Source organism: Bos taurus, unplaced genomic scaffold (genome assembly GCF_002263795.3).
Source record: "Bos taurus isolate L1 Dominette 01449 registration number 42190680 breed Hereford unplaced genomic scaffold, ARS-UCD2.0 Leftover_ScbfJmS_1899, whole genome shotgun sequence".
Taxonomy (NCBI): Eukaryota; Metazoa; Chordata; class Mammalia; order Artiodactyla; family Bovidae; genus Bos; species Bos taurus.
In genome coordinates, this window is record NW_020190994.1 from 1,224,556 (window position 1) to 1,237,538 (window position 12,983).

Sequence of the window (12,983 nt, forward strand, 5' to 3'; positions counted from 1 at the left end):
AACAGCAAGGAGATCAAACCAGTCAATCCTAAAGGAAATAAACCCTGAATATTCATTGGAAAAACTGATACTGAAGCTCCAACACTTTGGCCATCTGATGCAAAGAGCCAACTCCTTGGCAAAGACCCTGATGCTTGGGAGGAATGAGGGCAAGAGGAGAACGGGGTGACAGAGGATGAGATGATTAGATGGCATCATTGAGGCATTGGACATGAGTTTGAGCAAACTCTGGGAGAGAGTGAAGGACAGGGAAGTCTGGTTTGCTGCAGTCCATGGGGTAGCAGAGTTAGACATGACTTAGTGACTGAACAACAACACACCTCTCCCCAATTTCTCTGTTTAAGCTACATAGAAGGGCATAATAAGGTATCAGTCCATCAAGGAGATAAGGAGACCACCAACAAAACGAAAAAGAGGCTGGCACATATGGATCTGAGTCCCATGCTATGACTTAAGGGCTCTGCTATTTCAGGCAGACTAATTAATCTTATAAGCCTTGACCTTCTCATTTGCAAAATGGAAGTGATGGGACTTAACATCTAGTTTTGATCTGCAACTTAAACAAAATAAGACATATTAAACACTCAGCGTGAAGACCAACACGCTGTAAATACTTGGACAAAGATAGATGGTTGTCATTTTCATAGGATCTAAAACCTTAGGGGCTTCCCAGGTGGCACTAGTGGTAAAGAATCCACTTGCCAATATAGGAGACTTAAGAGACCAGGGTTTGCTTCCTGGATGGGGCAGATTCCCTGAAGAAGGGCATGGCAACCCACTGCAGTATTCTTGCCTGGAGAATCCCATGGACAGAGGAGCCTAAAGTGCTTCAGTTCATAGGGTCACAGAGTCAGACACGACTAAAGCAACGTAGCACACAGCACAAAATGACCTTAACTACTTATGCTGCATAAATTGTCATCTGTCCTGTGAAAATAAGGGGTTGGCCAATTGCAATCATATTTATGTATGGCTATAGGATCCATCTGCCATATCTATTTCTCTGTCTAGCTTATCTTATACCTAAATAATATAGTAATAGATTATCCATATCAATAACCTCAGATGCAGATGACACCACCCTTATGGCAGAAAGTGAAGAGGAACTAAAAAGCTTCTTGATGAAAGTGAAAGAGGAGAGTGAAAAAGTTGGCTTAAATCTCAACATTCAGAAAACCAAGATCATGGCATCTGGTCCCATCACTTCATGGGAAATAGATGGGGAAACATTAGAAACAGTGTCAGACTTTATTTTTGGGGCTCCAAAATCACTGCAGATGTTAACTGCAGCCATGAAATTAAAAGACGCTTACTCCTTGGAAGGAAAGTTATGACCAACTAGATAGCATATTACAAAGCAGAGACATTACTTTGCCAATAAAGGTCCATCTAGTCAAGGCTATGGTTTTTCCAGTGTTCATGTATGGATGTGAGAGTTGGACAGTGAAGAAAGCTGAGTACCAAAGAATTGATGCTTTTGAACTGTGGTGTTGGAGAAGACTCTTGAGAGTCCCTTGGACTGCAAGGAGATCCAACCAGTCCACGCTAAAGGAGATCAGTCCTGGGTGTGCATTGGAAGACTGATGCTGAAGCTGAAACCCCAATACTTTGGCCACCTCATGCGAAGAGTTGATTCATTGGAAAAGACCCTGATGTTGGGAGGGATTAGGGGCAGGAGAAGGGGATGACGGTGAAAGAGATGAACTGGATGGCATCACTGACTCAATGGATATGAGTTTGGGTAAACTCTGGAGGTGGTGATGGACAGGGAGACCTGGCGTGCTGCTATTCATTGGGTCACAGAGAGTCGGACATGACTGACTGACTGAACTGAACTGAACTGAGATTATCCATAAATTTCTCCAGTCTGAGTTAAAAACCTCAGCCCCCTATGAAAGCCTCTGTCTCATGATACCTCAGGTAATACAAATAATACAAAGGCAAATTCAATACAGATCCTGGTTTTAGCACATACAGTTCACTTTGAAGAAATAAGAAAATGCTTGTATCAGCTTTGTAATATAGAAAACAGTTATAATTTTTATAGGAGTTTAGAAAAGATGATATAACATCCATTAGGGTTGAGAGAAGTCCATATAAGGAACAAGTAGAGTATTTCTGAGAGATTAGGCATGTGAAATACACTTAGTGACTTGCTAGGATTTCAGTAGGTGGAAACATTTATGAAAGTCATTCCAGGAGGTGGGACCAACATTAGCAAAGGCTTGATGCCCTGATTCAGTGAATGAAGAATTAGGCATCTACAGAGCATTCGGGGAAAAGAACTACCAGGTGTATAACACACATATTCACACAACCCTCACAACTACCCAGAAAGCCCAAGGAGCTGACTTGTGGAGATGAAGGATGGAGAAATTAGTGAGTGCAGTTTTGTACAGGTGACTTCCTGGGGCACATGTCCGGCATAAAGCCGTCCTTTGGGAGTTTAGTCTGAGAAGTGAGTGCACATGGAGCAGAGTGGGCAGATGTGGGAGACACAGAGCCAGTAGCTGTTTTACCTCCAGCAAGACATCATGGGAAACCGATTCCACCTTTTGGGATCAAACTCATGTTAATTAAAACATAGTTATAACACACGAGTTTGTGAATGTGCAAGGAAACTAGTAGGAGTAGAAAATGGTATCATATTTCTGAGAGGTAGGCTGGCAGTACTTAACAGCCTTCTCAGAAAATGTTCATACCTGGTTCTCAGCAATTCCACATCTGAGAGTTTATCTTCAGGAAATAATTAAGGTTGTTTAGAAAGATTTAGCTTCAGGGATATATAGCCCGTTATTTATAACTGCAAAATATTGGAGACCACCTAAAATATCCAACAATAGGCGATTTGTTAAGTAAATGATCACATATACTATAATATTAATAGCCATTAAAATAAATACATTTTTTGAAGTGCTGAATAAAAATAGATTACAACAGTATGTTCATAATAATTCCATTTTGTTTAAATATATGAACTTTTATCTTTAAGAACACATGTATAGAAATAAGGTTTTCCTTGGTGGGTCAGTGGTAAAGAATCAGCCTGCCAAGTGGGAGATGTGAATTTGATCCCAGGTTCAGGAAGATCCACTGGAGGAGGAAATGGCAACCCACTCCAGTATTCTTGCCTGAGAAATCCCATGGACAGAGGAACCTGGTGGACTACTGTCATTGGGGTCACAGAGAATCAGATATGACTTAGTTGACTAAACAACAATGAAATAAGAAAGGAGAAAGAACACATATTCAAATCTAGAAAGAAAACACATCACCATGTTACAAATGGTTTTATCAGAGTGCTGGGGTGATGGCTAGTATTTATGTACTTTTCAGATTCATTTACACTGATTACAATTAAGGAAAGAATTTTTCTTTAAACTTTTAATTTTGTATTAGAGTATAGCTGATTAACAATGTTGTGATAGTTTCAGGTGAAGAACAAAGGGACTCAGCCATACATATACATATACATGTATCCATTCTCCCCCAAACTTCCCTCCCATCCAAGCTGCCACATAACATTGAGCAGAGTTCCCTTTGCTACACAGTAGGTCCTTGTTGTTATCCATTTTAAATATAGCAGTGTGTACATGTAGATCCCAAACTCCCTAACTATCCCTTCTCCATAGCCTTCCTCCTGGCAACTGTAAGTTTCTTCTCTAAGTCTGTGAGACTGTTTCTGTTTTGTAAATAAGTTGATTTGTATCACAACTTTTTAGATTCCCCATATAAGGGATGCCATGGGCTTCTCTGGTGGCGCAGTAGTAAAGAATCTGCCTATAATGCAAGAGATGCAGGAAACGCAGGTTTGATCCTTGAAGAGGAAATCGCAACCCACTCCAGTATTCTTGCCTGGAGAATCTCATGGACGGAGGAGCCTGGCGGGCTACAGTTCATGGAGTAGCAAAGAGTCAGACACAACTGAAGCAACTAAGCACAGCACAGAACATAAAGGATGCCATATGATGTTTCTGCTTCTCTGTCTGACTTCACTCAGTATGACAATCTCTAGGTCCAGCCGTCTTGCTGCAAATGGCATTATTTCACTTTTTAATGGATGAATAATTTCCACTTTAAATATTAATACATATCACACCCTTTTATCCATTCCTATGTCAGTGGACTTTTAGGTTGCTTCCATGTCTTGGCTATTGTAAATAATGCTGCAATGAACATTGGAGTGTATGTATCCTTTTGGACCATGTTTTTCTCTGGATATATGCCCAGAGAGTAGCAACATAAGACACACTTAGTGACTTGTGGTTAAGATTTCAGCAGGTGGAAATATTTGTGAAAGGCATTCCAGGAGGTGGGACGAGCATGAAAATCTGATTCATACCTGAGTCTCAGCAATTCTGCATCTGAAAATTTATCTTAAGGAAATATCTGAGTTTGAAAAGATTTAGGTTTAAGAATATATCAGTTCAGTTCAGTCGCCCATTAATGTCTGACTCTTTGTGACGCAATGGATGGCAGCAGGCCAGGGCTCCATGTCTATTACCAACTCGTGAGTTTACTCAAACTCATGTCCATTGAGTTCGTATTGCCATCCAACCATCTCATCCTCTGTCATCCACTTCTCCTCCCACCTTCAACCTTTCCCAGCATCAGAATCTTTTCAAATGAGTCAGTTCTTTGCATCAGGTGGCCAAAGTATTGGAGTTTCAGCTTCAACATCAGTCCTTCCAATGAATATTCAGTGCTGATTTCCTTTAGCATGGATTGGTTGGATCTCCTTGCAGCCCAAGGAACTCTCAAGAGTCTTCTCCAACACCACAGTTCAAAAGCATAAATTCTTCAGTGCTCAGCTTTCTTTATAGTTCAACTCTCACATCCATACATGACTACTGGATAAACCATAGCTTTGACCCGACGGACCTTTGTTTGCAAAGTAATGCTTCTGCTTTTTAATATGCTGTCTAGGTTGGTTATAACTTTTCTTCCAAGGAGCAAGCATATTTTAATTTCATGGCCGCAGTCACCATCTGCATTGATTTTGGAGCCCCCCAAAATAAAGTCAGCCACTGTTTCCACTGTTTCCCCATCTATTTCCCATGAAGTAATGAAACCAGATGCCATGATCTTAGTTTTCTCTATGTTGAGTTTTAAGCCAACGTTTTCACTCTCCTCTTTCACTTTGGTCAAGAGGCTGTTCTTCTTCGCTTTCTGCCATAAGGGTGGTGTCATCTGCATATATGAGGTTATTCATATTTCTCCTGGAAATCTTGATTCCAGCTTGTGCTTCATCCAGCCCAGCATTTCTCATGACATACTCTCTGTATATAAGTTAAATAAGCAGGGTGACAATGTACAGTCTTGACGTACTCCTTTCCTGATTTGGAACCAGCCTGTTGTTTCGTGTCTAGTTCTAACTGTTGCTTCCTGACCTGCATACAGATTTCTCAGGAGGGAGGTCAGGTGGTCTAGTATTCCCATTTCTTTCAGAATTTTCCACAGTTTGTTGTGATCCATACAGTCAAAGTCTTTGCCATAGTCAATAAAGCAGAAGTGGGTGTATGTTTTGGAATTCTCTTGCTTTTTCCATGATCCAGCAAATGTTGGCAATTTGATCTCTGGTTCCTCTGCCTTTTCTAAAACTAGCTTGAACATCTGGAAGTTCATGGTTCATGGACTGTTGAAATCTGGCTTGGAGAATTTTGAGCATTACTTTACTAGTGTGTGAGATGAGTGCAATTGTGTGGTACTTTGAGCATTCTTTGGCATTGCCTTTCTTTGGGATTGGAATGAAAACTGATCTTTTCCAGTCCTGTGACCACTGATGAGTTTTCCAAATTTGCTGACATATTGAGTGCATCACTTTTTAGCAATAAAGTATTTGAAAATTAAGGTATGCATCAATACATTGCTTTTTAGACATAATGCTTTTAGACAGTTAGTAAACTACATTATAGTATAAACATAACTTTAATATGCACAGAGTAACAAAAATATTTGTATGACTCACCTTATTTTGTGGTGTTCACTTTATTGAGGTGGTCTGGAACCAAATCCACAATATCTTTGAAATATGCCTATACACAGAACATATAAGTCACATATATACACATTAAAACCTACCTGTATGTAGAGAATGACCCATTTAAGTTACATAAATTACAGTTTACCATAAGGTACAAAATGACTACCAGGATAAATAAACTGAAGCCCCTTTTACTATGTGTGTGTTTGTTAGTCCCTCAGTCATGTCTGACTCTTATATTTAATCTCTATAAAAACAAATTCTTTTTATAATGAAAACTGATCTTTTCCAGTCCTGTGACCACTGATGAGTTTTCCAAATTTGCTGACATTTTGAGTATGTGATATTCCCAACATGCAATCTGTCCTCAGAAAGGTCTAACTTCTCTGTTTAAAGGCTTGAGTTTTTAAAATTTACTGAATTAATTTACAAATGACTGAAAGCATGTCTTACATCCCTCACTGATTCCAGATTCTTAAACAGAAATGAAATTATCTCTTGGGAAGCTTCCACCAGGAATCATCAGTTGGGCAAACTTATTGGTTTAAAAAAAAAAAAAAAGCCAGTTTATGCACACATGTTTGAATGCAGTCAGCTAAAAGCTGGCTTTTTCAACACAGTTACATTCCTCAACAGCATTTTACCTGCTTTATTTATCTCTTACACGTGCTTAGTGTGTTCGTCTTTTTGCAACCTCAAGGACTGAAGCCTGCCAGGCTCCTCTGTCTATGCTTTATGTTGATCTTTGAATATACTGTTCAGTTCAGTTCAGTCACTCAGTCGTGTCCAACTCTTTGCGACCCCATGAATTGCAGCACGCCAGGCCTCCCTGCCCATCACCAACTCCTGGAGTTCACCCAGACTCACGTCCATCAAATCAGGAACTCCCCAAGTCAGTAGGTGCCCAATATGCTACTGGAGATCAGTGGAGAAATAACTCCAGCAAGAATGAAGGCATGGAGCCAAAGCAAAAACAATACCCAGCTGCGGATGTGACTGGTGATAGAAGCAAGGTCCGATGCTGTAAAGAGCAGTACTGCATAGGAACCTGAAATGTCAGGTGCGTGAATCAAGGCAAATTGGAAGTGGTCAAACAAGAGATGGCAAGAGTGAAGGTCGACATTCTAGGGAACAGCGAACTAAAATGGACTGGAATGGGTGAATTTAACTCAGATGATCATTATATCTACTACTGGGGGCAGGAATCCCTAAGAAGAAATGGAGTAGCCATCATGGTCAACAAAAGAGTCTGAAATGCAGTACTTGGATGCAATCTCAAAACCGACAGCATGATCTCTGTTCGTTTCCAAGGCAAACCATTCAATATCACAGTAATCCAAGTCTATGCCCCAACCAGTAATGCTGAAGAAGCTGAAGTTGAACGGTTCTATGAAGACCTACAAGACCTTTTAGAACCAACACCCCAAAAAGATGTCCTTTTCATTATAGGGGACTGGAATGCAAAAGTAGGAAGTCAAGAAACACCTGCAGTAACAGGCAAATTTGGCCTTGGAATACAGAATAAAGCAGGGCAAAGACTAATAGAGTTTTGCCAAGAAAATGCACTGGTCACAACAAACACCCTCTTCCAACAACACAAGAGAAAACTCTACACATGGACATCACCAGATGGTCAGCACCGAAATCAGATTGATTACATTCTTTGCAGCCAAAGATGGAGAAGCTCTATACAGTCAGCAAAAACAAGACCGGGAGCTGACTGTGGCTCAGATCATGAACTCCTTATTGCCAAATTCAGACTTAAATTGAAGAAAGTAGGGAAAACCACTAGACCATTCAGGTATGACCTAAATTAAATCCCTTATGATTATACAGTGGAAATGAGAAATAGATTTAAGGGCCTAGATCTGATAGATAGAGTGCCTGATGAACTATGGACTGAAGTTCGTGACATTGTACAGGAGACAGGGATCAAGACCATCCCCATGGAAAAGAAATGCAAAAAAGCAAGATGGCTGTCTGCGGAGGCCTTACAAATAGCTGTGAAAAGAAGAGAATATACTGTTAGTTCACTTAATTTCTCGTTGCTTTGGTTTTGATAAATAGAGTGATACTTCACATGTGTCTTTCTAAGATGTGATTGTAGATATCAGCTGGTTTATAAAATCCCTTTTGAAGTGCTGAGGTGACAGTTTCTGTATAACTAGCAATGGACGGAGGAGGCTGGTGGGCTGCAGTCCATGGGGTTGCAAAGAGTCGGACACGACTGAGCGACTTCACTTTCACTTTTCACTTTCATGCATTGGAGAAGGAAATGGCAACCCACTCCAGTGTTCTTGCCTGGAGAATCCCAGGGACAGGGAAGCCTTGGTGGTCTGCCGTCTATGGGGTCGCACAGAGTCGGACACGACTGAAGCGACTTAGCAGCAGCAGCAGCAGCAAATATTAATTGTATTGTTAATCTCATTATGTGAATTTTGCCTATTGGCTGCTGCCCATTAAGACAGCGAGACCTGTGTTTTACAATTGTAAGATGTTTTCTTCAAGGACAGAACGTCATTAAGGTATTTAATGTTAGGAAGTGACTTAATTTTTCTACCAAAAAAAAATCCTCTCAAATAATAGAACTCTCAGAAAATGGATAGTTATTTGTGTATAACACTTCTGACTTGTTGACACTGCTGTAAAATTATCCACATAATTCTCAACATAGAAATACCCAGACATTAGGAATAAACATAATTTAAACTTAATTTTTATGGATCACTTAGGAGACTGCTGGCTTTTCACTGCCTATAGATTAATTCTGTTATTATTAACTCTTCTTTGAGACACAGGGTCTCAACTAGGGGACATTTGTCAATGTCTGGCATTTTTGGTTGCCGAAATGTGAGGAATGTTTCTGGTTTCTAGTGGTTAGAGTCCAAAATACTACTGAAAATCCTACAATATACAAGATTTTGGGCATATATCCAGACAAAACCAACTATAATTAATTATCCCCCAGTAATGAATTATCTGGGCCCAAATTTCAACAGTTGAATTGACTGAGAAATGTTTAGACTACATTCTACATAGACTTTAAAAATTCTTTCACAACTGACAGGATTTCTCCTAGGTTTGTTGCATGTTGTTAATTTTTAATCCCTTTTGGATCTCATTACAGGTTGGCATTGTGGGAAGAACAGGAGCTGGGAAAAGTTCTATTTTTTCTGCAGTTTTTCGATTGTCAGAATTTGAAGGCTTACTTTCAGTTGATAGCTGTTGGATACAAGCCACTGGACTTCACAATTTAAGGAAGAAAATGTCAATCATACTACAGGTATGCACATCAGAGCATTCTCATATGTTCTTTTTATAAGGCACCAAGTTTAAATGATTTGAATTTGATTTTTATTTGTTTTCAAATTGGATAAAAATGTTGATCCTTTTGCCCCCAGTAGAGCATATTTTTAGCAGCAGGTATTTTCAACAGATAATCTAATCACATACCAGATTTAAAAATATATATATTTTATATTGAAATATAGTTAATATACAATGTTGTGTTAGTTTCTACTGTACAGCAAAGTGATTCAGTTTATACATATATACTTTTCATATTGTTTCCACTATGATTTATTTCAGTTTTTGGTTCAGTTCAGTTGCTCAGTTATGTCTGACTTTTTGTGACTCCATGGACTGCAGCACGCAGACTTCCCTGTCCATCACCAACTGCCAGAGCTTGCTCAAACTCATATCTATCGAGTCAGTTCCAACCATTTCATCCTCCGTCGTCCCCTTCTCTTCCTGCCTTCAGTCTTTTCCAGCATCAAGGTCTTTTCCTATGAATCAGTTGGCCAAAGTATTGGAGATTCAGCTTCAGCATCAGTCCTTCCAAAGAACATTCAGGTTTGATCTCCTTTAGGATTGACTGTTTTGATCTCCTTGCAGTCCAAGGGACTCTCAAGAGTCCTATCCAACCCCACACTTCAAAAGCATCAATTCTTCAGCACTCAACTTTCTTTATAGTCCAATTCTCACATTCATACATGACTTCTGAAAAAACCATACCTTTGACTAGATGGACATTCATTGGGAAAGTAATGCCTCTATTTTTTAATATGCTGTCTAGGTTAGTTATAGCTTTTCTTCCACAGAGTAAGAGTCTTTTAATTTCATGGCTGCAGTCAACATCTGCAGTGTTTTTTGGAACCCAAGAAAATAAAGTCTGTCGTTGTTTCCATTGTTTCCCCATCTATTTGCCATGAAGAGATGGGTCTAGAGGCCATGATCTTAGTTTTCTGAATGTTGAATTTTAAGCCAACATTTTCACTCTCCTTTTTCACTTTAATCAAGAGGTTCTTTAGTTCCTCCTCACTTTCTGCCATAAGGGTGGTGTCATCTGCATATCTGAAGTTACTGATATTTCTCCTGGTAATCTTGATTCCAGCTTGTGCTTCATCCAGCCCTGCATTTCTTATGATGTACTCTGCATATAAGTTAAATAAGCAGGGTGACAAAATATAGCCTTGATGTGTGCCTTTCCTGATTTAGAAGCAGTCTTTTTTTTCCATGTCCAGTTCTAATTGTTGCATCTGGACCTGCATATGTATCTCTCAGAAGGCACGTAAGGTGGTCTGTTAGTCCCATCTCTTTAGGAATTTTCCACAGTTTGTTGTGATCCACACAGTCAAAAGGCTTTGGTGTAGTCAATAAAGCAGAAGTAGATGTTTTTATGGATATGGTTATTTATTACAGGATATTAAATATTCTTCCCTGTGCAACAGTATGACTTTGTTGTCTATACACTGTATACATAATAGTATCAATCTGTGAATCCCACACTCTCAGTCCATCCCTCCCCCCTGCTCCATTCCTGTGGCAACCACAAGTCTGTTCTCTATCTGTGAGTCTGTTTCTGTTTTGTAGATAAGTTCATTTGTTTCATATTTTAAATTACACATATAAATGATATCATACGATGTTTGTCTTTCTAACTTATTTCATACATTATGGTAGTCTCTAGGTCCAGCAATGTTGTTGAAAATGACATTATTGCATTCTTTTTATGGCTGAGTAGTATTTCATTACATATATATATATATATATATATATATATATAAAACATCTTCTTTATCCATTCATCTATTAATGCACATTTATTAATAGGTTCCTTCCATGTCTTGGCTATTATGAATAGTGCTGCTGTAAACATAGAGATGCATGTATATTTTGAAATACAGTTTTTTCCTGGATATATGCCCAGGAGTGGGATTGCTGGACCATATGGCAACTCTGTAGGTTTTTTTTTTTTTTTTTCCCCTTCCTCTCATCTCCCTCCCCATCCCACTCCTCTAGGTTGATACAGAACCTCTGTTTGAGTTTCCTTAGCCATACAACAAATTTCCCATTGGCCGTCTATTTTACACATGGTAATGTAAGTTTCCATGTTACTCTTTCCATGCATTTCACCCTCTCCTCCCCTCTCCCTGTGTCCACAAGTCTATTCTCCATATCTGTTTCTCCACTGCTGCCCTGTGCATAGATTGTTAGTACCATTTTTCTAGATTCTGTGTATATACATTGGAATACCATATTTATATTTCTCTTTCTGACTTACTTCACTCTGTGTAATAGGTTCTAGGTTCATCCACCCCATCAGAACTGACTCAAAACCATTCCTCTTCACGGCTGAGTAATATTCCACTGTGTATATATACCACAACTTTTTTATCCATTCATCTGTTTATGGAAATCTAGGTTGCTTCATGTTATAGCTATTGTCAATAGTGCTGCCACGAACAATGGGATACATGTGTCTTTTTCAATTTTGATTTCCTCAGGGTATATGCCTAGGAGTGTGATTACTGGGTCATATGGTGGTTTTATTCCTAGGTTTTAAAAGAATATCCATACCGTCTTCCATAGTGGCTGTATCAACTTACATTCCCACCAAGAGTGCAAGAGTGTACCCTTTTCTCCACACCCTCTCCAGCATTTATTGTTTGTAGACTTTCTGATGATGGCCATTCTGACCAGCGTGAGGTGATGTCTCTTTGTAGTTTTAATTTGCATTTCTCTAATAATGAGCGATGTTGAGCATCTTTTCATGTGTTTGTTAGCCATTTGTATGTCTTCTTTGGGGAAATCAAAGCAAGATCTGATCCTCTATGACCCACCTCCTAAAGTAATGGAAATAAAAACAAAAGTAAACAAGTGGGACCTGACTAAACTATTTGTAGGTTTTTTTTTTTTTTTTTTAAAATTTTATTTTTAAACTTTGCATAATTGTATTAGTTTTGCAATCTCCATACCATCTTCCATAGAGGCTGTATCAATTTACATTCCCACCAAAATTGTAATAGAGTTGCCTTTTTTCCATATCCTCTCCAGCATTTCTTATTTGTAGACTTTTAAATCATGGCCATCCTGACCAGTGTGAAGTAGTACCTCAGTGTTGTTTGCATTTCTCTAGTGATTAGCAATTTTAAGCATCTTTTGTTGTGCCTGTTGGCCAATGTGTGTCTTCTTCACAGAAATGTACCACAACTTTATCCATTCATCTGTTGATGGAAATTTAGATTGCTTCCATGTTATAGCTATTGTAAATAGTTCTGAAATGAACAACAGAATACACGTGTCTTTTTCAATTTTGGTTTCCTCAGGGTATGTGACTAGGAATGAGATTGCTGTGTCATATGGTGGTTTTATTCCTTGTTTTTTTAAGGAGTCTCCAATACTGCCTTCTGCTACTTAGATATTCTGCTCATTTTTCAGTTGGGGTTGTTTGGGGTTTTTTTTGTTGTTGTTGAGTTATATATATTAACTGTTTGTATATTTTGGAAATGAAGCACTTATTGGTCACAAAATTTTCAAATACTTTCTCCTATCCATAGGTTGTCTTTTCCTTTTGTTTATGATTTCCTTTGCTGTGCAAAAGTTTGTACATTTGATTAGGCCCCATTTGTTTATTTTTCCTTTTATTTCTATTCCCTTGGGGGACTGACATAAAGCATTGGTATGATTCATGTCAAAGAATGTTTTGTCTATGTTGTCC

General features: G+C 38.9%; 1 protein-coding gene across 1 annotated transcript in view; it reads left to right on the forward strand.

Annotated features, from left to right (window-relative positions):
* Positions 1–12,983, forward strand: part of LOC521568 (ATP-binding cassette sub-family C member 4) — a 191,585-nt gene that overhangs the window by 123,556 nt on the left and 55,046 nt on the right. The window contains exon 26 of the mRNA XM_024989063.2: positions 9,111–9,266. Coding sequence (XP_024844831.1) covers positions 9,111–9,266 — 156 coding nt within the window. The remainder of the gene's footprint in view (positions 1–9,110; positions 9,267–12,983) is intronic.